The sequence below is a fragment of the Pleurodeles waltl genome, chromosome 7 (assembly GCF_031143425.1).
Source record: "Pleurodeles waltl isolate 20211129_DDA chromosome 7, aPleWal1.hap1.20221129, whole genome shotgun sequence".
NCBI lineage: Eukaryota > Metazoa > Chordata > Amphibia > Caudata > Salamandridae > Pleurodeles > Pleurodeles waltl.
The window spans coordinates 461,324,800-461,350,898 of NC_090446.1; the positions used below are offsets into that span (position 1 = coordinate 461,324,800).

At 46.0% G+C, this 26,099-nt stretch overlaps 1 protein-coding gene across 2 annotated transcripts in view; it reads right to left on the reverse strand.

Annotated features, from left to right (window-relative positions):
• The window catches only part of LOC138304192 (sulfotransferase 1 family member D1-like), a 203,212-nt gene that overhangs the window by 53,763 nt on the left and 123,350 nt on the right, over window positions 1-26,099 (reverse strand). The window contains exon 6 of one of the 2 annotated variants that reach the window (XM_069244043.1): window positions 4,259-4,312. The exons of the other annotated variant lie outside the window; for it this stretch is intronic. Coding sequence (XP_069100144.1) covers window positions 4,259-4,312 — 54 coding nt within the window. The remainder of the gene's footprint in view (window positions 1-4,258; window positions 4,313-26,099) is intronic. 2 annotated transcript variants of the gene reach the window in all.

Here is a 26,099-nt window from a genome sequence, read left to right on the forward strand (position 1 = left end):
TTTTAGACAGGTATTTCTAGGATAAAGTTCAATGTGAATGAATGAAATCTCACTTTAAAAAAAGGGCCTCATTAGGGGCCATATGTACGAACACATTTTCCCATAGACATAGTATGGGGAAAACCCTTTGATACATCTGGCCCTAAGAGTGTTGGCGGTCCTGAAAAGACAGCCACGTCAGCGGTCTTCCAGACTGCTCTATTACGAGTTGTACAGGCAGCAAAAAAGGCAGACTGCCAGCAGCCCTTTGGCCTGGATATAGGTAGTCTGACCTCCAGCACCATCAGCACCGCGCCCAACCACGAGCATATTACAATCATACAGTTGCAGTGATGGTCCCTTCGTGGTGGTCAGCCTTTGGTGGTCTGGATCATAGCAGTTCACAATCAGCAAAGTAAAAGACAACTGCACATTGGATAGTTCAAAAACAACACAGCTGACACACATTGGCCAAGTGGACACATCTGCAAAGCACACTATAAAACACACCCTTCACAGACCACAATCCTTTTCATTTACACTGCAAGACAAAGAAGCCCAAGCAACTTTAATCCATAGAGTATACAGATTAGGAACCTCTTTTTTCACCATCCCAATGAACACCCCACACACACTTTTGTCCATTCACACTCTGTTGCACTTCTCCTGTTAAGTCCCTATCACCCTTAATATTGTTTTCCACCATATCACGTAAAAAAAATCCCAGTTTTTCTGAAGATAAGTTAAGAGTCATGGTGGACGAAATCATAAGATTAGAGTCACAATTGTTTGGAGTACAAGTCCAGCACACTCCTCTCAGTAAGAAAATGGAAATGTGGGAGAGGATCATCGACAGAGTGAATGCTGTAGGCACCACCATGCGCACAAAGGAGGACATTAGGAAGAGATGGAACGACCTCAGGGGCAAGGTCCGTTCACTGGTCTCCAGGCACCAGCTGCAGGCCAAGAAGACTGCTGGTGGCCCTCCAAGTGCCCCATTAATACTCTTTCCCTGGGAGGAGAAGCTTTTGGCCATCCTGCATCCCGAAGGCTTGACAGGAGTACCGTGGGGAATGGAGTCTGGTCACAACACAAAAAATGTCACCAAAATGCACTGTCATGCATGCTCACAGCTCACCTTTACCCACTGTCTTGATCATCTACCTCACCAACACTCAATACCCAGAGTATCTGAGTTTAAACACTCTCAATGTATATCGCTGGGACCAACATCACAGTTACCAAGGCCCATCACATGCCATATGTCAAAATTCAAATGGGGCCTTGAAGTCTCACAATATCAGAAACACATGCAAGGATCCATGGCACTTCTCAAAATGACAATGTATGCTCAAACATAAATGCAGCCTGTATCCAGATATGTAAAACACATCAGTTGCAAAGTATTGAGGAGTAGTGAGAGTGACCTGACTGCAATTCCCAGCAGGCACTGTTTCAGCAACTCCAACCACTAGCCCAGTGTTCTCTTGTCCAAAGACCCCTGTTGGTTAACTCACAAATGAAGTTCACTTTCCTGGGGGGATAACATTGGTAAGGTATGTGTAGCAGAGAGAGTGAACTGACTGCAAAGCACAATGGGCCCTGTTCTAGTAACTCCACTCACCAGCACCATGGTCACATGCCCCAATACATCTGTTTGTCAACTTTCAAATTATGTTCACTTACCTGGGGGGTAACATTGGTCTAGTGTGTGCAGAACAGGGAGTGACCTGACTGCAACTCCCAGGAGACATTGTTTCATCAACTCCAACCACCAGCCCAGTGTTCTCTAGTCCAAAGACCCCTGTTTGACAACTCACACATGAAGTGTACTTACATGGGAGTGATCAAGCACAGATCATGCTCTAATCAGAGACGTGTCTGTCTACCTAGCTAAATCTTGACTTGCTAACCCAATGTGAAACTATTGAGGATAGGAAGGGCAGCTTACCCAGTTTGTGCAACAAGTATTCCTAAGGTCTCAAGATGTATCAGCAGATTGGCAGCAGAGGTAGACATATTGACAAAGCACTATGCACATGATGACTCCAGTCACGTATGCAACAAAGTCCTGGGTCTGCCTGCATCCCACTCAACTAGGCCTTCATATGGTCAAAGCCATATCTTGCCCATCCACTGTGTTGTCGGCACTGGTGGCAAGATTTCATTTTCAGGCCTTCCTCCCAAGTGCAACTGATATACACATCTCAGCAGCTGCTTGAGTCTAAATGAGTTGGCATGCTTCACACGTAATGTCAATGCACCCAATACCATGGTTACTTGCCACAAATGGATTAACTACAGCTTAAATTTGTAAAAGGTCTCTGCTTACTGTAACTCTAAACCACTGGAGGTAGATGTTGCAATACAACCAGTAACAATGTACGTTTTACATCAACAGGTGGATCTGCCGCTGAGCACACAGAGGCCCCGGAACAGACTGCCGCTACCCCCCTGGATGAAGCCCTCTGTGATCACGACACTCCTGGATGTCTGGACGTGGAATTTTCTGTCTCATCTAGGCAACCTGGTCAGACGGCAATAGTGAGTTTCACTGTGCCCACAATGTCACCTCCCAACTCTGTTGCTTCAACATCACAGGAAATCATTTGCTCCCCAATCTGTGTCCCGAGCACAGTGTCTACAAACTCTACCCCCCACAGTCCTGGATCCTGCAGTGAAGCTCAACACTTAGGACAATGAGTGTCCAGGACCCAGTTGGAGGGGGCACCCTGTGGCAAGGACACAGGCCCGTTGGGGTAGGGTGCATAGGAGGGATGCTGTGGGTTGGCGGGGTGAGGCCACTGGGGCTGCTCTTGGCCAGGACACCATCAGCCACATCTTGAGGGTCTATCTGGATTCCCAAGGCGTGATGGGCCAGGCGTTGACTGAACTCCAGAAAATCAAGCAGCTACAGAGGGACATGCATAGGGACATGCGGGGACGGATGGAGGCCCACAATACCAACACTGCCTCCCTAACAGGGGTGTTTAGGGACATACATGACGCCCTGAGCAGGGCTTTTCAACACCAGTCTACCCCTTCCTTTGGCCAATCAACTGCAGGCCCAGTTACATCAATGCCAGCCACTGGAAGGGAGGCCCTGCTAGAGGAACAACCAGGCTCAGACATCCCTGCCTCTGTAGCAGCAGATCCATCCCCCACGCTAGCGGCGACATCCAGCAAGGAATCTAGGAGGTGCTCCTAAGACACTCACCACTGCTAGTATTACCCTCTTCCTTAAGGACCTCCTTTGTGTGTCACACATTCGTTCTGGTCTGATCCTTATCCACCTACCATTTCCAATGGGAGGAGTACTCTGGACTTTGGACTCCCAATGGTGAGCATATACCCCAATGATTTAATTGACCATTACTGACACCTTCACATTTGATTTTTTGTTGTCATGTCACATATATTTTCTGTTAGTCATAGCTGCGCCATAAAATCACCCTTTGCTGACTCTTTGTCTGCTGATTTTGATTTCATATTTAGTCATGTAGGTATGTAAGATCATATGAACCAAACAATGATGCCCCAACCTACTTTTTCAAGATGGGATATATTGCATACACACTGAATCCAGCTCAGGATTACAGCCCTCCCACACAAACACATACATTCAAGTGTCAACTCAAACTAAACATTATATTACAGTGTTCAGCACATAGGCTGTCAATCTGTCAGGACTACTGGAAATCAAAAATTATTTACTCATACTGGGTAAATGAGCATGTTGACAGGTACAGACCTCCAGACCATGGAAGGAAGGGATTTGTCAGACATTGCCCTATAGAATAGGCAAATATTGATGTGGTTGATGTCAGCAGCTTAAGACTTATCACATACCACACCAAATGAATTCAACATCACATAATACAAGATACAGACAGATGGAATTACAACAGTCCCTGATTACAGGGCCATCATAATCCAATGCCCATGCATCTGGTGGTATGACATAAACATATGTCAGTGTTGTGGCGCAGGAACTGGGGCCTACAATGATGAAACACTTCTACAGCTACATACAGGTCATACAAAGAGAGTGTTTAACCTATGTGAAGGACAAATGACTTGGTTGCATGCCCACATGATGACACACATGATGCATGGAGGCTCACCCCAGCACACAAAACAAGTCCAATGGGCACTCCTGACCTTCCACTCAAACACTGTGCAAGCTGTCTTGGTACAAGTCTCATACACCCACACTCTGTGACCTACATTACCTGGAATAATCCATGTTCACTTCATATGTCCAAACAAAATGACATACCTGCCAATGTCACAACTCTGAAATGCCCACATGAAGAGGTCATGATGAAGGTACCTGTACAACAAATGAAACAAGGAATATAGGCTTTAACCCATACATATGACACAAGTCAAATAGAAAGCATCTAGAAATCAAAGTACATTCCAAGGAAACTGACACAAACTAAGCAGCATCGTCGAGGTGGAGATCTTTCAAAATCTGTCACAACAAGCAGCCTTTTGGCTGATTATTGCAGAGTCTTAACTCCTTAGCTGTAACCAAAACACTCAACTCAAAACATTCTCACAACTACAGTTCATTGTACAATAACAATCATGGCATCACAAGACATACTTACACTCATGAGAAGTAGCTGTGGATGAGATCTTCTTGCAAGTCAGCTCCTTCCTCTCCTTCTTCGACATTTTGATATTGTGGATTTTTTGTGCGAGACTAAAAAGTGACTTCTGGAGTAATATGAGTCCGCTTATGGAAGATCGCAGAAAACGTATGTTTTAACCACATTTTGTATAGATTGTGTAGAGCACATTTGCACAAACAATTTTCACTTCATTCACTTTCTCTGCACCGTCACTATAGGAGCACCATAATGATTTAATTCAAAGTATATCAATGACTGTTTTTTTACTAAAGAAATATGCATCTATTATATAATAGAATATGAACTGTTGATAAAATGTGCATATGGTGGAAGATTGTTTAAAAGTTGTTTCCCAGGAAGACAAGGGTCTTCCTTCCCCCTATAGGGCCATTGTTTATTTTGCTTATAGGGTTACGGGGTGTGACTTGTTTTCTTTAAATAGATCCAGGATAACAGGCCTACACATTTGAGATGTAGAGATCTGCCAAACAGACAACTTGCACGTTGATGGAATGGAACGTAAGCAATGTGTATAGTGCCAGAGATATTTCAACCCACATATGGCCTTGCCAAACTGTTGTCTGGAAGGCATATAATGGCTCACATTGCCCTTCAGGTTGCCACAGAAACCACATTGCTTAAGGCCACATGATGTATTGTGATGCATGGAAGTGATGGAAATGTGATTGTCATGTAGGTTCTGTATGCTCAGCCTGCAGAAGGCAGGGCCTGTCACATGTATCTCCCAGTATGGGACCTAGTCCAGGCTGTGGGAGAGTCACTGTGGCTATGCAACTGTGGCACTGTGCCCACTAACTGTACATCAGCAGATCCTGTCATGCGGACATTATGATGCTCTATTGGCAAAACTTACGATGAATGCCTCAGTCCATTGACTAGATTAGGAATGGGTACAGAGGTACATCCCAGAAGTAGTCCATATGAGCATTTTGCATCATTGTCAATGTGCGTCTGACTCATAACAGGTCCCTTACTCCCACAACTCTGTTGTCACCTTCACATAAGTCATAATTCTCCAGTACAGACTTACTGCACGAATGACAGTCCCACAGTGCAGACAGTGTGTTGATTCCTAGGAGGCCATACTACGTGAGTCAGTAGCTTGGCCACATAGCAGAAATTGTACAATGCATACCTTTGTATGTTTGATACCATCTCTGCAGGTTAGACATGTATGTCAAAAGGAGTGTTCTGTGGTACAGGTACATACCACAGAGCCACCCCCCTGAAGTGGCATGAGTCTGCATTTGGTAGGTAAAGTAATGGGCTTCACACTAAGTCCATTTATAATTAGAAACACACAAAGTTTATTTGTAGGGAATAAATGTGATCCTCCTCCCAAGCCAGCTGAAACCAACTGCATCACTCAGAACAATCACTAACCCTACATTCCACAGTTACCACATTTCATAGAATATTACACATCCCCCTCCCTTCCAATTTTCCCCAAGAAACCACCACACACACAAAAAGAAAAACATGCTGATATAACAACATAATACAGTAGTACTATATCCTAAAACAAAGGAGAATGAAGAAATGTTAAAAACTAGAAAGCAAAAGCATTCCAAGATACAATTCAAACAAATTGTACATAATCCTGTAAATAACAAGGTGGTCTGCGAGTCCTTGGGTTGCGACCATCATCTCTAGTGCCATCATTTGAAACAGATTCTGCTAAACCAGAATCTGCTCCCAATTGAACACGCTCAATACCGCTCATAACCGGACTATGCATCCATTGTTCTACTCCCCCAGAAGCATTCCCATCCGACTTGGCATTGAACTCTTCATCACTCATGAACATAAAACTGTAGTAGCCCCTACTAAAGGGAGGGGTGTCCTTAACTACCATGTCACCTTCTATCCTCCTTTGGTAGACCGCAACCTTTCTTTTATTCCATTTGTCCCCATTCTCCAACTCCACATGATTTACACCCACCTTCTTGACTTTGAAAGGACCCCAGAACTTAAACAGACCACCAATGACTCTTCGATGTCTGATCTTTACCCAATCACCTTCCTCTACATCATTTCCTTTTAAAAACTTTTGCACCCTCTATCACACACAGTACCATCCGACAACCACGCTGACAGTAATTTCAAATCTGGCTTTCTTCCCCTCATTCTTTCAAATGGAGTTGCATTCGTAAATCTATTTAATGTAGTACGTTGGGCCCAAACCATCTCATTTACAGTTTCCTTTACATCTTTTAAACTCTGCACACCCATTAAAATTGTGCCTTTCACCAATCGGTTTATTCTCTCTACCATTCCATTGGCTTGAGGATTGTATAGAGCAGTACCCCTTTCTAAAAACTTCTTCATTTCATGAGATGTAAGTTGAGTGCCATTATCTGTTATCAAGACTCTTGGAAAACCTTCTTCCAAAAGAATTTCCCTCAACACTTCAATAGTGCCCTTCGTTGTAATTTCCCATACAAATTTCACGACCACCCATCTAGAGTACATATCAACCATGACAACAGCATTTTTACATGCATTCTCTACACCTTGCATAGGACCAATAAAATCCAAACACATTCCACCAGGGTAACCCAGAATCTTCTATATGGCCCTGACTTCCATGCGCACCAGTTTGAAACCTTTTTTCGTTCTCTTTACATGTTGTACAATCTACAACCCACCTTGAGATCACATCATCCATGCTTGGCCACAAAGGGCCAGATGTAGGAAACTTTTGTGAGTCGCAAATGGGTCGCAGCGCTATTTGCGACCTCGCAAAAAGCGAAATGGTATGTACAAATCCCATTTCGGAGTACCAAATAGTGATGCGACCCATTACCGACTCACAAAAATTAGGACCTGATTTTGTGACTCGACATTAAGAAGTCGCAAATTGCAAGTCGCAAACCGAATGCACAAGCCAGTAGCAAATTGCAACTAGTCGCAAAAAGCCCGTTTTGAAACCCCCAGATTACCACTGATTCCGAACAGGTGGTAACCAGAACCAAAGTATAAAAGGAGACCCAGAAGGCATCTGGGTTACTCAAAATGGCTGCACTATACATGATTGCATGGAGGAGGAGAGTCCAGGCTGCCCAGCAGAGGAGGAGGAGGCAGAGACAGGAGAAGATATATTACACCAGGCAGACACTATTTCAACAAACTGAGGATGAGATTTATGACAAATACAGACTGAGCAGTGCAGTTATCCTAGAGATCATTTAACTGCTGATACCTCAGCTAGAACGCCAGACAATGCGCGGCTGCGCCATTCCCACACATGTGCAAGTGCTCTGCTCACTGCACCTCTTGGCCTCGGGTAGCTATCAGGGGGTGATTACAGTGGCAGGTGGGGTATCCCAAAGTGCCCTCTCAAGATTCTTCAGGCGTTTCCTAGATGCCATACTCGCAATCTTGTCCAGATATATATACTTTCCCAGGAATGAGGCAGAAATTAACAGCACCAAGTTGGACTTCTACAGAACTGCCAACTTCCCCCATGTAATAGGGTGTGTGGACGGTACACATATACCAATTTGCCCACCTGCAAATCTGGAATATGTGTTCCGCAATAGGAAATGTACCCACTCACTAAACATCCAGGTGGTATGTGACGCCCATAATGTCATTACTGACATTGTGGGCAAATATCCAGGGAGTACACATGATGCATACATATTCAGGCACAGTGGGATACACCAACGCCTAGAACGTGGAGAGTTTGGCGATGGATATTTATTAGGTACTGGCGAGTACACTCTGTTGCCTTAAATACATGTTACAGCGTAACCCTGTGATGCCCTGCTAATTTTGCCTCTATTGTCAAACAGGTGACAGTGCAAATGCCCTAAGACCATGGATACTCACCCCATACCTAACACCTGGCAATCAGAATGAGAGGCGATACAACATTGGATATCGGCGGACCAGAGCTGTCATAGAGAGGACGTTCGGCTTGTTGAAGTCACGATTCTGATGCCTGCACAAAAGTGGAGGAGCACTCTAGTATGCCCCTGAAACAGCATGCAAGATTGTTGCTACTTGTGCCATCCTACACAACATTGCCACCAGACGTGGGACTATATCTCACCCCTGACGACACAGATTCGGAGGATGAGGAGCAAGAGCTACCACATCGACAGCCTTGGGATGGAAGCATCGCAATGGAGGGCAGACAGAGACGGAACCACATTGCAACCCACTACTTTGGCAGATACGTGGCAACCGTGACAACACTCACTAATGTAAGACACACATAGCCCAGTTGTGTCTGTTTTGCAGTCAGTGACTTTGCAGTAAGGATGCCTCCAGTCCCAACAATTGTTCGTCAGTGACATCCTCCCCAAGCGCTGACTGCATTGGGTGTTGCCGTCTACGCACAGAGCTAGCTGACCTATGTGGTTGACTCTCCCTCATCATTGGTTTCGGTGTCACTTTGGCTGCCTCTAAACCCAGATCAGGAAAATCCATGTCCGCTGGTGCATGTTGGACGGGTGGTGTTGTCATGCACTCCCCTGCGGTTTCTGTGGTAGCCTCCTCTTGTGTGTGTATGGCTTGTTCCTCTCCCTGCACAGTGGCGCTGTTGGTGGGTCCTTGTGGGAGACCTATGGGACACAGGGGAAACACTGTCAGTACCTCACATATGTTTGATGCCTCAGAATAAAGATTTCTCTATATTTGGACTACTGTACTACATTGCCCATAATGCACTGTTCTATAGGTTGCAAAACTAGGACTGGAGCTAATTTGGAGGTGCATGCTTATGTGTACTGCGGTGGCGGCATGGTGCATAGAGTGGTGTAAATACGTCAATTTTGGTACTTACTTTTGGATGTTCCTGGTGCTGAACTGTCAAGGTCTCCATTGCCAAGTACTGCCTCCGGCTCCAGAGTGGTCTCCACCATGGTTTTGATGGCTGTAGGGGGTGGTACTGTAGATGGGCCTTCTCCATTGCCATGCATCTCCCTTATACGCTCAGCCACCCTCTCCTTGGTCCTGGAGCAAAGGTCGTACCACCTTGTGCGGACCTCATCTAGTGTGCGGTGGCCGACTCCGATTGCATTGATTTTGGTGAGGATGTCCTGCCAGATTTTTTTCATTTGGCGGTAAGGGGCACTCATTGCTGCCTTTCCAAACAACACATCATGGTGCAGGCAGCACTCCTCAGTTAGCACCTCAAACTCCTTCTCTGAAAACTTTAGTTTTCTTTTCCTGCAGGCACTGGGTGTCTCCTTGTCCTGAGATGCCATTGTTGCTGGAGCTCCTCTCACCTTGGTGTGACTCTGCAGTTTGGGCTGGGTAGGCTCCTCCCTGTTCCATGGGGGTTACTTCCTGGTTCTGATGTCATCACTCAGAACCAGGAAGTGGGTTTTTCAAAGGTTTATTTGCACCTGCGTGCAATTTGCGAGTCAGTTGCAATTTGTGACTCCGGACCACACCCGTGTGCAATTTGCGACCTCGCAAACTGAGAGGTCGCAAATAACGACTTTGCAAATTGTGAGGTCACAAATTGCGGTGCGACTCCGCACCGAATCTCTATTTGGTATAGCGATTTTTCCTTGCATCTCGTTTTGCGAGTCGGAAATAGCGATTCGCAAAGAGTCGCTATTTCCGACTTGCTAATTTTTTGGTTCCTACATCTGGCCCCAAAAGTATTCCCTGACTCTCTTCTTAGTCATGGTTTGACCCAAATGACCTTCACGTGCCAACCCAAAAATCCTCTTCCTTAGACCTTCCGGTGGAATAAATTTGTCATTTCTCATAAGTAAGTGCGGATCTAAGACAGATAATTCATCCACCAATTTTAAATACAGTCTCAAGGAAGGAACCACAGTGCTGTCCCTCCTTTTACCTTCCACAATCATACGTACGACACCTTTAAGTACTGAATCTTTCTCCATACAAATCCTCCATTCCTCCGCCAAAAAAGTGCCTTTGCCCCACTCCTCAATATCACTCAACCAAGCTACTGCTCCTTCTTGTTCTTTCAGTAAATCCCCTGCCTTGCACACACCCCGCAAGTCTAAAGGGAATCTAGAGAGGCAATCTGCTCGGGCATTGTCCCAACCAGGAATATAACTCATACTGAAGCGATACGCTAGGAGTCTGGCAGCTAATCTCGCTAGTCTAGCAGAACATTTACCCGCACCACCAGAAATTTTGCCCATCCAAAGCCACCACATATTTTTCAAATAGATCTATCTATTCTTCCCTTTGTATAGAGAGTTGACCTCTATTATCCATAAATGGTGCAGGTATATTTATATCAGAAGCCATGACAACGTTGAATTAAGTATCTCTTTTACACTTTTTGGTTGCTAAGGTTGTTTTCTTTCCTTTAGCTAAAGAGCAAATAGTGTACTTTCCTCTAACATGAAAATAGGGAGGGGCTTTTAGCTTCCTCAGCGTCACACTGCGATTTGAGACTGGTCGTCACCACAACACAGGGAACAAATCGAGGCAGTCAAACGGTAAGCTCATATTACTAAATAATCAATTTACCATGTAAAGAAATGGCTGTCACTCGTTGCCAAAATGAAATAATGGGCTGCACACAAAGTCCATTTATAATTAGAAACACACTACGTTTATTCATAGGGAATAAACGTGATGCTCCTCCCAAGCCAGCTGAAACCAACTGCCTTGCTCGGAACGATCGCTAACTCTACATTCCACAGTTACCATATTTCATAGAATATAACAGCAGGCCACATGTCCACACATGCACAAGCAAGACACTTTCTGTACCCACCATGCCAGCCCCTTCATTGTCACTCAAGTGTAAGCGTGAAGCCTTGTCTGTGGAAGTTGCCTGTTGGGACTCTATGCAGTGATTCAATCTTGAGAGTGTGAATGTGTAGGATCCATTCAGGCCTAAGGAGTTTATCCTTCAGAAGCCACATATGTGTGTAGTGTTTCATTGTGGTCACATCAAAGTACATGTTGCTGGAGCATGGGCTTCATGTTGTGAGTAAGCTTGCTTAGTCATTGTAGACCATGTGCAGGGTAGTGGGTCAGTCTGCAGATGGATACAAAGGTCTGTAGCCATATCCCTGTACTTATTGACTTGTGTGCTTTACACTTGGGGTGTTTTGACAAATTGAACATTTTTTGCTTGGTCTTTCTGAAATGTGTGTGACACATTTGTGGAAAAACCTGTGATTGTAATCGCTTGATTTGTCTCTTGCATCCATTCAGGTAAATTCCCATCAGAAAAAGGAGATGTGAAGAGCCATTGCCCGGAAGGTGCAGATCCTGGGGGTCCACAGCTGGTGGAGTGTCCACTATCGCAAGAGGTGGGAGGACCTGTGACTCTGGGCCTGGAAGATCATGGAGGTCCAGCTGGGGCTGGGCGCATGTTAGACTATGACCCCACCCTATTGGCCCACATTCTGGCAGTGGTGTACGCAGATCGTGATGGGTGTTTGAGGGGAGCACAGCAACCACAAGGGGGTGAGTGCAGGGCATATTCCTGCCTGTCTCATTGCTAAATTAATGTATTAGATTCTGACATCTCCCCCTGAAGATTATCGATGAGGCATGTGTGACACAGTAGATGAGTAACTGTTTGTGTAGATATGTCATGTGTGCATACTTATGTGCCCTGCCTGTTGGTCCAGGGACCTAGGACTCAACTGGGAACAATCCACAAACAATTTGCTCTCCAGGGACAACATATGGCTGTGTGAATTGATCAATCAAGCAATGTTTGTTGTATTAGTGGCTGTAACTTCTGTGCTACAGACCACTACTCCTCAGTGTTACAGGCCAAAGAAAAGGAAGTGATGGATCACTGTCCTCAGCCATGTGTCTGGTCCAATGAGTATACTAGCATCTGCATCCAAGAGGCTACTCGTCTTCAGTGTGTCACAAGTGCTGGTGCCTCACTACTGTCTGTAGTGTGAAGATGGCCATCATACATGTGACAGAGCATACATTGTTATTAGGGTCAGCTAAAGATCAATACTTTCCATTGGTAAGCAGGGAATGTCCATTGACATGAGTTGTGTGTCATGACTGTTGTCATCATTCCTTGTGCCTACATGTTAGCATGTGTCCCTTTCTCTATTGACAAAATGTGTACACTGCTATTTCATGTATGGTCTACTTGTGTTTAATGGATGATTTCTGTATTCCATTACATATATGTGCATGCCAACTTTTGTTTGGAATATGACATTTGCAATCGTATACATTTCATTTGTTGTCACAGACAGGAGTGATTGTTGGCTGGCACATAGCCTCCCCCATCATTTGGTATGTACAACTGCAGTAGCCATGAGGGACATGACGTGCATGACTAGATTTTCTAGCCACAATGTACATTGTGAAGCCATTGATATGACATCATGTGGAAAAGTGCACTGCACATGTGTAACGGGGAAGGTTTGTAACCTGACTGTTGGCATGCATCATGGAGTGACTTGCAATTACGTTGGTATCATATGTTTTTGGGTACAACAATTCATCCACAGACATCTGGGTTTGAAGGACCAAAATGGAGACAGTGATGTAGATTCCCACTTGGCAACATGTTGAGGGCATTCTACCAGTTCTTGAAAATCTCAGTGCCTTTCCAGCATACAAAGGATTTATGGTGTTTACTGATGCAATCAAAGTATGCCATTGTACCGGGTGGAAGACATTAGTGGTGATTTCCCTATGGCTTGCTGATTCATTGTGTTGTGGAGTTTAGGGACACATCTCCCTGACATTTAGCACATTTTGTCTACAGTGTACATTTCCATGCCAAAGGTGTAGCATATATGAGAAATATTAGTACTAACCCATAACTCCATTAGGACCAATGTCACATGGTGAAGTGTGTATTGTTGATATGTTTCCAGTGTGACATGAGTATTTACATCTCACCTTCTCCATGGTACTGTACTGTTGTCAGCAGCATGGCAGATATTAGGAGCATCATTTCTTACTGTTGTGGTATTGTGTATGTGACAAGTAGATGTCTGCATGACCTTGTGTGGGATCTGTGGGAATGAAGATGGCATTGGGCTACTACTGTATTACAACAGGAAAATTAGGTATGCTACATAAGTCAAAGCATTGAAGGCGGCGATGTGGTCTTGTACTTGTTCAAAGGTTACTGTGATTGCACAACTTCAGACAAGCAATTTTAGTTGTCTGAGATCCGGATTTTGCTGTGGGCAACTGTTGACAATTCAGATGGCATGTATGCATATGATATTGTACATGTAGGAGCCACGTAGATGTAGTTTGTTGCTGGGGTCTACTTGACGTCATGGTAATGTTTGCTAATCACAGCTGTTGTTCAAGTGTGTTCAGAAAGATGTGGTGACACTCTTCCTCTTTGTATTTGCAGCATCAGCCCAGGCAAGTGAAGGAGACAGGGCACAACCAAGTGGGGAAGCATCTGGCCAAGGTACCTCCGGTCATGACACCACCGACACAGAGGGACCCAGTGGCCCAGAGGACGAAAGGAGTGCTATGGAGGAGACAGGATCAACGTCTTCATCATAAGATTCAACCTCCAGCGGCCACTCCTTGGTAGAGGCGGACCAATTGGGACCTACTCCTGTACCATCTTTGTTCGCCATGCCAAGTTATATCGCTACCCTCCCAGTTGCTCTCCCCCAGTTGGTGGGCCCACTCACACAAGAGGGTGGGTGTCTCCTTTACCGCAGGCATCTCAGCACCTAGTCCGTTACCCCTGCTGCCCTGCGTGAAGCGGCTATTGACCTCCTGAGGAGCATCTCTGTGGGGCAGACTGCCATTGTGAATGCCATCCAGAGGTTGGCCAGCCAACCTCCGCCGAACAATGCTTTCCTGGAAGACATTCATAGTGCCATGTCTGGCCTACAGAGATCTTTTCAGGTTCTGGCCTCCTCCCTTGATGGCAGCCAGTCACCTCTCCAACATTCCTCGCAATCCAAATTCCCCATTTCCCTACTTATCCCAAGCACACTGTCACAACTGCATGCACAACGCATGCACCCACCTCAACACAGACAAGCAGCACACATTGACACAAACACCAAAAGACACACCGACACGCAGGCACTTGACATACAACCACAAACACAACATCAGCTACCACTTCACCAGACACCTGTACCACCACCACAGACCCACACACCACACCCAGCATAATCATTGTCACCACCACCCCAGCCAGTGACAAATCCACCACACCCACCATACTCGCAGATATCAGCACAACAATCACACACACATACACCATACTCGCAAAATCCAGCACAACACACACAGACACATCCAGCATACCCTCAGACACGACCCCAACATGCACACTAACATCCACCAAAACCAGCATACCCACAGACACCACTCCAACAGACACACAAACTTCCATAACATCCAGCACACCCACAAACACCACCCCAACAGACACACACACATCCACCACTCCACATCACCCAGCACCTTCACCTTCACCTCCCAGCCCCTCCAAGACACTCAAACGCCCATGCTCACACACGCAAAACACCATGCAAACAGAAGCATACCTTAGACACACACACCCAAGACATCTACAACCACACACCAGAGAATCACTCCCTCAACCTCCAAACCACCAACCCCTTCTGCAGAAAATCCTGTGTTCTCAAGGAGAGTTTACTTTTCGACCTTGCCCTTTCCATTGTTTCCTCCAAACTCCTTCCCAAACCCAAGAGGCACCCACCAACATCCCAGCCCAACCCTTCCACATCCAAGTCCTCCCCTGTCGCAAATGCCCCCCCCTGCAAGCACCCATACCCCTCCCCCCAAGAAGAAGCACACCCCTCCAAAGAAACAGTCCACCCCTCCCAAACCCACCCATCCCAAATCCTACCTCACCCCACCCAAGGATGATCCCTGAGATGCCTGCCTGCCCACTTAATGACTTTTCCTGTGGAGGTTCCCTGGCAGTGACTGGAGTCAAGTGTGGGCACTGTACTATGCAGAGACATTCAAATGGACTGGCCAATGGCCTTTGATTCTCATTATTCTGGATTGAATAAACCCAAGTTGTTGTTTTGCTGAGTACACATTTGTCCTGCAATTCCTTTTCTACCTTCATGTCGTTCCTGAGTAACTTGTGTTGTATGCCTATAGCTGTGTGTGTTTCAGCCTGATTGCGTTTATTTGCAATACCTGACTGTGTGGGCAGTGCTGGTGTCATCCAAGACAAAAGTAGGTGTTGAATGTATGGATATATGGGAGTTAATCCAAATGGGGTGTCATTGTGTTATGTTTGGTATGGTACGTATTTCATCTTATGTGGTCCAATGTCAGCATGTATGGTGCTAGATTTGCCCCCCTGATATGGACTGATTTTGTTTCATGTGTAGCAGCTTGAGTTTTCTTTGTGCATTCATGATGGGTGTTCATTTGTGCTAGCTTCCTTTGCATTTGACTGCTCAAGTGTACATTTTGCTATGTGTACCTTGCAGCTACTTCATTTAGATGCATGGCCCATGCTGCTGCAGTTGTATGTGCTTTCTTGACTTGCAATTCCACATTATGCAGATGCGCATGCCATGTGGCTCTATTATTGTTTGTACCTGATATATGTGAAGGCCGAGTTCCTATGCAAAAGTTGTTTTAGGGGCATTTACACAATGTAAGGGCAGCATCCTCCCATGAGTGCTCTGGATACCCCCATCCCTATTGTGCAGGTATTGTTTGCATTGTGAGCTTTGGATAGTTATCTCTCTGACTATTGGGCATCCCACTGTCCTTCCATTGTGTTGCAATTTGGGTGATGTGTGGGTCCATTGCAGGGCTGTTTCATGGGAGGGGTGTTTCTGTTCCATGACACACCCATACATATGTGTGTTCAACATGACGACAGTCCTTGGCATGTGTGCAATGGGAGGTGTCAGTTGTATAGGTGGATGTGATGTTGCTGTGGTGTTGCTGTTGTGTGACACAATGTTCTGTACACTTCACTGTCTCTGTGTCTAAGACGAGCAGATGTGTGCTTTTGTGTAGTGTGGCGGCACAGTGAACTGCCTAAAGGGGGTGTTTAATGTCTGTGAATGTGTCATTCTTTGTTACTGACTCGAACTATGGACACAATGACACATTGACTTGGTGACCGTAGCGTGGGCCCCATATCATCTGGATGATGGTGCGACAAACTGTTAAGGTTAATGACACAGGTAGGTGTGTGTACTTACTGTCGGTTGTGTCCACACGGCATGTATTTTGGGCACCTTTGATGAGCAGCAGCAGCAGGACGTGTAACCCTGCCTGCAGATGATTTGCTTCCTTTATAATCTTCGTTTACACCAGCTAGGAGGTGGTGTTTGGACCTCCACTGTCATATTGGCAGTGTGCAACATTATAATGAGTCTGGAGGAAACACTGTCTCCGTCGGCCTGTTTATCCTGCCTCGTCACCACGGCAGTCTGCGCTGCATGGCAGTGGTGGCAGAACTGCAACAGTCTTTGCTCCATATGCCTGCCAAGATTGTAATACAGTGGTCTGACCGCCAAGCCGATAGTGGTCGGACTGCCACCATGGCGGGGCAAAGACTGCCAAACTCGTAATCAGGCCCAAAGTAGAACACTGGTTTAGGAAAGTGCATCATTTGTATTCAATCAAATGTGATTAATGTTAATCATTGTCCAGATCAAAGTAAAGAATGACACTACGTTTTGCTAGGATAGACTGGCCGAGGGTCTTATTCTGCTTGGTCATAGATATAAACCCCCTAGAAGATCGAAGATTCAATTTAAAATCTCTCCCCCGACCAGCATATGCCCTCATGCACAACTGAATTCTGTTTGGCAAACCAATTGTAGTTTAAGATTCTACTCATAGAAATAATGTACCTCAGGCACTTACTTCATCCTGTTGACTCTCAGAGGAAGGGTGCCTGATTGAAACACATCTGACTGGTATATTGTCTAAAGTTTCAACATGTCACAACAGTTTTACAAAAAGGGCAATAGCTCTGACAATCAAGAAACAATGGATTCACTTCCAACTTTAAAAAGAGGCTCCTATAGGAGCAATATCGATTACATACTGCTAGACACTGAACATGGGGGAAAATGTTTGACATACAGGTGATCTGGAGACATGAGAATGACCAGGATGCTCTGTGTTGGCATTTAACAGACCAGTATATCACAGATTGCTCAAGGACTCTTAGTTCAACTGTTAATGATATAGTGGTTACTAACAAGAAGAGAAGTGTATATGGGGCAAATGTCATCAGTGATCCCACGACTATGCACCATATTTATGACACTGTTATACCTACATTAGAATTTTTTGCTCACAACCTGGACTCTCCTACTATGTTACTAGATAAACATAAATTCTATTTAGAAATTGTAAACCTTTTTTTATAAAGAACTTTAAGGAAGGCCTGAACTGTCCATGTGGTAGTGAGTGGCTCAATTCTGATTGCAGAGCCAGGAAGTTAGAACTAGTTGATGTAATCAAATTAAGCAGTAGGAATAGAATTGCCTAGTTGAGAATACTGTATAGAAAAAGTATATAAAATGCTAAAACCAAACGGAACACAGAGAAATGTGTAAATCTCCTATGGCCAGTCAAAAATAATGACTAAAGATCTTCTTGGCAAATTATATCTCAAGGTAGATACAACAAGTTTGCAAGCCCAGAACTTCATATCTAGGCAGATGAATGGTTTAGATATTTTGAGACCCTTTATACTGCCCATTGGGAAGATGATAACCGGTTTTCAGTCCCTTCCGCTCAGTATATAAGTAAAAAAGTTCCCATTAAATCTTTCTTTCTGGAAGAAACACCTAATGATTTAATTGTTTAGAAAAAAGCAAGAGCACCTGGGTAGTACAAAATCTTTGCTTACGTCTTTGTTAACAAACCCACCATATGGTCCCCACATATTTATACTGTGTCGAATGCAATGGCTGCAGGGGCACTCATGCCTGATACAAGGCTAGGAAAAGAGATAATCCCCATTCACAAGAAGGGATTTCAAACTGTGCCATGCAACTATCAGCCTGATCGACAACCAACAGAAATTTGTTTGAAGACAGTTTCTTGACAGGCGAATACTTTGGATACTTGAAAAAAACATCTTAAGTCCCTTCCAGGCCAGGTTTAGAGCATTATTACAGTCAACCAGGTTTCCCACTTTCTTCTTATTAATCGTAAGATGATCAATATCAGTGGGGGCAATCTTTATGTGGCATTTGTCGACCTTCAGGCAGCAGTTGATACAGTCCCTCAGGAGAGATTGTGGCAAGTCCTTGCAGAGCTGAGGCTGCAATTGCGACTGTTAATCTAATAACGTGGCTCCACGGAAGTAACTATGCACACATTCGTTGGGGCTAGAATTGTGAATTGACTGAGAAAATCACTATCAAGAAGGGGAATTCCGCCGGGTTGTGTCCTTGAGAACACCCTTTATTTTTTATATGCTGACATCATACCTGCCACAGGTGCACAGGTATAATGTGGTGCAAGGCGATACAAACTGGCGCAATGTTCCCATTGCACCAGTATGTAAATGTGGTGAACTGTAGGGGGACTGCTTAGCACCACCGCAGCGTTAAACAAAATTATGCTATGGTGGCGGAAGGGGCTTGTAAATAAGCCCCCAAGGATCTGGCCATGCCCTAAAGGAGCCAGACGCCAGCCACCAGGGCCCTTTAAAGTAGGCTTCTTTATTAACCGGTTCTGTGCCGCGGACGTAATGGTTTACGTCCTGCGGCACAGTGCTGCTCTGCTGAGGAAGTAACCATTACGTCCTCGGCACACAGCCCAGAGGGAGCGCTCTTGCTCCCTCTGTGTGCTTCCCCCACCCCCCCAAAGGCAGGGATGGAAGGGGAAGCCCTTCCCCTTCCACCCCCACCCCCTCACCCCCCCATAATGATGTCAGCGCGCGATCTCGCGCTGACTTCATTACAGGGTGCCGGTCGCACAGGAAGCCATTTGCTTCCTGTGCGGCGACAGACGAAGAGGTGAGTTTCTCTTCCCGGTGGGTGGGGGGTTTGCAAAAAGAGGCACCGAGGGAAAGGAAAGGGTTTTCCTTTCCCCCGGTGTCTCTTTGAGCATTCCTGCTGCACGATCGCATTTCGATCGGGCAGCAGGAATGCCCACTAGACGCCAGTGATTTTTTGTTTTTGTTCTGATGTGTGTTTTGAGTGTCGGGGAGCGGCCCCTTGGGCAAGGGTCGCTCCCCTTTCGGGGGCAAATTATTAACGGCCATTTCTACCCCCCTTGGGGGCATATTGGCCTACTATTTTAGGCTGATCTGTCCCCAAGGGGGGCAGAAACTACTGGAATGCCAGGGATGTCTTTTTTTTTGTTTATTTATGTGGGGGGGGTGCCCCCTTGGGCAAGGGGCGCCCCCCCAAGGGGGCATAGAACTGTTGGCCTTTTCTGCCCCCCTTGGTGGCAGATCAGCCTATTTTTTTTAGGTCCATCTGCCCCCAAGGGGGGCAGAAGCCACTTAGGCACCAGGGATTGTGTGTTTAGTGGATGGGGGGGCGGCCCCTTGGGCAAGGGTCCCCTTTGGGGGGCATGTCTTTTAGGACCATTTCAGCCTATTATTTTTAGGCTGATCTGCCCCCAAGGGGGGCAGAAACCACTAGAAGGCCAGGGATAATTTTGTATATGTGTATTTTTGTGGGGGGCGTCCCCTTGGGCAATGAGCGCCCCCCCAAGGGGGGCATTGACCTGTTGGCCATTTATGCCCCCCTTGGGGGCAGGTGGGCCTATTTTTTTTAGGCCCATCTGCCCCCAAGGGGGGCAGAAGCCACTTAGACACCAGGGATAGTGTGTGTGTGTGTTAGTGGATGGGGGGGCCATTGGGCAAGGGTCGCCCCCCCCCTTTGGGGGCACATGTACCAAGGTCATTTCTGCACCCCTTGGAGACAGATCGGCCTATTATTTTTAGGCTGATCTGCCCCCAAGGGGGGACAGAAACCACTAGAACACCAGGGATTTTTTTTTATATGTTTATTTTTGTGGGGGGGCATCCCCTTGGGCAAGGGGCGCCCCCCCCAAGAGGGGCATTGACCTGTTGGCCATTTCTGTCCCCCTTGGGGGCAGATGGGCCTATTTTGTTAGGCCCATCTGCCCCCAAGGGGGGCAGAAGCCACTTAGACACCAGGGATAGTGTGTGTTAGTGGGTGGGGGGGCCCTTGGGCAAGGGTCGCCCCCCCCCCTTTGGGGGCACATGTACCAAGGCCATTTCTGCACCCCTTGGGGACAGATCGGCCTATTATTTTTAGGCCCATCAGCCCCCAAGGGGGGCAGAAGCCACTTAGGCACCAGGGATAGTGTGTGTGTGTTTTTTTGTTTTTTTTGTTTGGGGGCTGTCCCCTTGGGCAAGGGTCGCTCCCCATGGGGACACACTACTAAAGGTATTTTCTGCCCCCCTTGGGGCAGATAGGCCTATTTTTTTAGTAGGTCCATCTGCCCCTATGGCAGAATCCACTTAGGCACCAATTTCTAAATGTTTGATGGTGTGGTGTTTGTCAACTGATGAAGTATTTGCATTTGTGATAAAAAATGCTTCCCTCCTTTTTGTTCTAGTTCAAAGCTTTTGCTTTATTTGCTGTGGCTCCTTGCGGTTTTGGCAGTGGTTGACCTGCGGTTTGCATAGTTGCATGTTTTAGGTAAGTAAAAACAATTTACTCCAAAGGAGTATTGTTGCCATGCATGAATGACATGTTTGTAGGGGGTGTACTAAATGCAGGATTGTGTGTTAAATTGTCCTTAGATTTGTGCACAATGATATTTGTTTTGTCTTATTTCTAATTTGCTTTTCTTTCTTTCTTTTTAGTGGGATATCATTGGTGATTGCTGTGTCTGTGCAGAGTAGTTGCTGGTGATTCAAGCTTTTTCAGGCAAGTGAGCGGTATAGTTTTTGAGTTTATAACTCTTACTAATAAAGCTACACTTTGTTACTTATCTTACACAGTGCTGGTTGTTGGTGGTGAATTTGTCCAGTTAATTTTAGTAGGAAAGATCATGGCTAGCCGCAGGATGACCGCTCAGCAGGTGGTTGCTATGCTTTTTGAGTCATTGTCTGATCATGATTATGAGACGGACTCTGCATCTGAGGCAGAGGAGGAAGTGAGAGATTCTGGCAGTGATGTTTCTGTTGGAGAGGAATCTTCTGATGAGGAAGCCACACTCAGTGCAGATGAAGAGCCTGTTTTAGAGGAGGACACTGATGTGCCATTAGTGCAGCAACCTGTGGCTGAAAGGATTCACGTTATAAGACCTGATCTCTGGGTTGCCCCAAACATGGAGCAGCCAGAGTTGTCTGCCTTTACTGGTCTCCCGGAGTGTAGCGCCAATACAGAGAACTTTTTGCCTGTCAATTTCTTTGAGTTATTCATGGATGATGTGTTTTTGGAAGAGATTGTTGAGCAGACTAATTTGTATGCGGAGCAGCATTTGAGGGACAACCCTGCTAGACTTAGGCCACACTCTAGAGCTGCCCAGTAGATTCCCACAAATTTGGAGGAGATAAAAAAGTTTTTGGGTTTGACTTTTTTGATGGGGTTGATAAGGAAGCCGTCACTGGCTTCTTATTGGTCTACTAGTCCCTTGATGGCAACAGCTATATTTCCTGCGACCATGAGTCGTAATCAGTATTTGCTTCTTCTTAGGATGCTGCATTTTGTTGACAATGCATTAGCCTTGCCACGAGATCACCCAGATTCTGACCATCTTTTTAAGATTAGGCCTGTCCTTGATCATTTTGTAGATCGGTTTTCGGAGGTCTATGTTCCAGGCAAAGAGATAAGTGTGGACGAGTCTTTGGTCCTCTTCAAGGTCGTTTGGTTTTTAGGCAGTACATTCCTAGCAAAAGGGCACAATATGGAATTAAATTGTATATTTTGTCTGAAAGTAGTACAGGATATGTGTATAGTTTCCGTGTCTACACTGGTAGGGATTCCAATATTGACCCCCCTGGTTGTCCTCCCACTTTTGGAGCCACTGAGAAAACTGTGTGGGATCTTGATAGACGACTGTTCAACAAAGGTCACCATTTGTATGTAGATAACTTCTACACTGGAGTGAAGTTGTTCAAGGAATTGTTTAAAGTGGACACTGTTGCTTGTGGCACAATTCGTTGTAACCGGAAAGGCTATCCAAGGGAGCTTGTTTGAAAATAAACTTGAGAGGGGACAGTGCTGTGCCTTGCGGAATGATGAGCTGCTAGCTTTGAAATTTTCAGACAAGAGGGATGTCTACATGCTAAGTACCATCCATGATGAGAGTACTTCCCCCGTGACTGTTTGGGGCCAGGTTGCTGAAGTGCGCAAACCTGTGTGCATTTTAGATTATAAGCACATGGGAGGTGTAGATAGAGTTGATCAGAGGTTGGAACCTTATACTGCTATTCGTAAGTCTTACGTTTGGTATAAGAAGTTAGCAATTCACCTCTTCCACTTAGCAACCTTTAATGCTTTATTGTGTTTAGGGATAGGTCTCCAGAGTCAAAGATCACATTTGTGAAATTTCAGGAGTCAGTGATAGAGAGCCTTATTGTGGTAGAACAGGCCAGAGTTCCTAGAGAAGCAGTGGTGGAGGATGTGGCTAGATTGAAAGATCGCCACTTTGCTGAGCACATTCCTCCCACACCCAAAAAAGACTTTCCAGCTAAGAAATGTAGAGTGTGTTTTCGAAGAGGTATCCGGAGGGAGACTCAAATGTACTGCCCAGATTGTCCTTCAAAGCCTGGGCTGTGTGTGGGTGGCTGTTTTAAGAATTACCACACCCATGAGTGTAAACTCATGTCTGTTTTGTATTTTCATGTGTTCAGTTTCATGGTTAGCATTTCTGTCATGTACTTAGTTAGAGCTTTTGTGTTTGTAGTTTTGTAATTATTTCTACTTAGTTAGGGGTTCCTCTGTTTGAAAAAAAAAAAAAAATGATGCCATTGTGTGTGGAGTTGGTCTTGGCTGAGGGTGTACATAGTGTACATATTGACTTGCTGTTGGCTACTGCAACACACTGCCGGCCAAACACCAGTCCACACACTCCCATCAGCTGGTGTGATTGTTGTATCAGGCATGTGGGCGTATGTAAGTGATGGGCCCTTGAGTGGGGCTGTCTGTCGATGTGAGTGTTGTAATGTGCTGGGCACGTGGCTGGCGGTGTGAATGGTCTTGTGCGTGTCATGTATGAAAGGTGTGTGAATGGACTGTAAAGCGGTTGGTGCCTTGTCGCGGCTTTACAGCTCACGAGCTGTGAGTCATTGGTTCAGTTGTTTGCCTTTCAGTTATTAACAGTGCATTTCATTTTTGTGAAATCTCTTGTTAATAAAATTTGATCCACTGAACCATCACTCACCCTCGTGCCAAATCCAACCAGTATGTGTGGTAAAAATGACAAAACCTGCTCCGCTGTAATCAGGGGTCGCACCACACCTGTGACACGCTAGGTGCCTCGGGTGGGACCCCGATGATGAAGCATGCCACCAACTTGGTTGGTGGGTGAGGGGTCTTTTTCACATAACCTAAGTGCGTTTGTTTTCACAATTTTAGTGTTTGGCACATCACAGACGTATGTAGACACATCAAAATTATATATTAAAAAACTACCTGTGTTTGGGGGGAGAGGGGGCACCTATGTTTTTGGTCCTGGGGGCGGCCTTCATCTAGGGAAACCTACCAAACCCAGACATTTTTTAAAACTAGACACCCGAAGGAGTCCAGGGAGGTGTGGCTTGCATGGATCCCCCAACATTTTCTTACCCAGACTCCTCTGTACACCTCAAAATTTGCTTAAAAAAGCATATTTTCCTGACTTTTCTTAGTAGGATCACCGCTCCAGCACACAATTCCTACTCCCCAGTGTTCCCCTCAGTCTCCCAAGTAAAATGACACCTCACTTATGTGGGTCCCCAAAGCAGAGTCAGCCTAAAGATGTATAAAAGAAGACTATGGCCCTCATTCCAACCGAGGCGGGCGGCGGTCGCCGCCCGCCTGGCTGGAACCGCCATATGGCCGCTCCGCGGTCGGAAGACCGCTGGGGCCATTCTGACTTTCCTGCTGGGCCGGCGGGCGCTAGCCAAAATAGCGCCCGCACCAGCGGTGATCCTACTAAGAAAAGTCAGGAAAATATGCTTTTTTAAGCAAATTTGGAGCCGGCGGTGTTGCAGGTGTGCGACGGGTGCAGTTGCACCTGTCGCACTTTTCACTGTCTGCTAAAGCAGACAGTGAAAAGCATACTGGGGCCCTGTTAGGGGGCCCCTGCACTGCCCATGCCAGCGCCGCCATGGAGGATTTGGGCAACCGGGGGAAATCCGTCGGGAAACCGGGGGAAATCCGGCAGGAAACCGCCGGACCCGGTTTTCTGACCGCTGCTTTACCGCCGCAGTCAGAATGGCCCAGGAAGCACCGCCAGCCTGTTGGCGGTGCTTCTGTAATTTTAGCCCTGGCGGTCTCGGACCGCCAGGGTTAGAATGACCCCCTATGTCCTTATAAACTCGCTGTGCTATCCCCTCTATATCTACAAGTTTTGGGCCTTATTCTGTTGCAGGCACCTGGCCCACCCACACAAGTGAGGTATCATTTTTACCGGGAGACTTGGGGAACGCTGGATGGAAGGACATTTGTGGCTCCTCTCAGATTCCAGAACTTTCTGTCACCGAAATGTGAGGAAAATGTGTTTTCTTAGCCAAGTTTTGAGGTTTGCAAATGATTCTGGGTAACAGAACCCGATCAGAGCCCCACAAGTCACCGCATCTTGGATTCCCCTAGGTCTCTAGTTTTCAAAAATGCACAGGTTTGGTAGGTTTCCCGAGGTGCCGGCTGAGCCAGAGGCCAAAATCTACAGGTAGGCACTTTGCAAAAAACAGCTCTGTTTTCTGTCAAAAAATGGGATGTGTCCACGTTGTGTTTTGGGACATTTCCTGCAGACTTGGGAGAACGCTGGGTGGAAGGAAATTTGTGGTTCCTCTCAGATTCCAGAACTTTCTGTCACCGAAATGACAAGAAAAAGTGTTTTTTTGCCACATTTTGTGGTTTGCAAAGGATTCTGGGTAACAGAACCTGGTCAGATCCCCACAAGTCACCCCATCTTGGATTCCCCTGGTGTCTAGTTTTCGAAAATACGCAGGTTTGCTAGGTTTCCCCAGGTGCCGGCTGAGCTAGAGGCCAAAATCCACAGCTAGGCACTTTGTAAAAAAACTGCTCTTTTTTCTTTCTGAAAATGTGATGTGTCCACGTTGTGTTTTGGGGCATATCCTGTCGCGGGCGCTAGGCCTACCAACACAAGTGAGATATCATTTTTATCGGGAGACTTGGGGGAACATAGAATAGCAAAACAAGTGTTATTGCCCCTTGTCTTTCTCTACATTTTTTCCTTCCAAATGTAAGAAAGTATGTAAAAAAGACATCTATTTGAGAAATGCCCTGTAATTCACAGGCTAGTATGGGCACCCCGGAATTCAGAGATGTGCAAATAACCACTGCTCCTCAACACCTTATCTTGTGCCCATTTTGGAAATACAAAGGTTTTCTATTTTTTACTCTTTATATT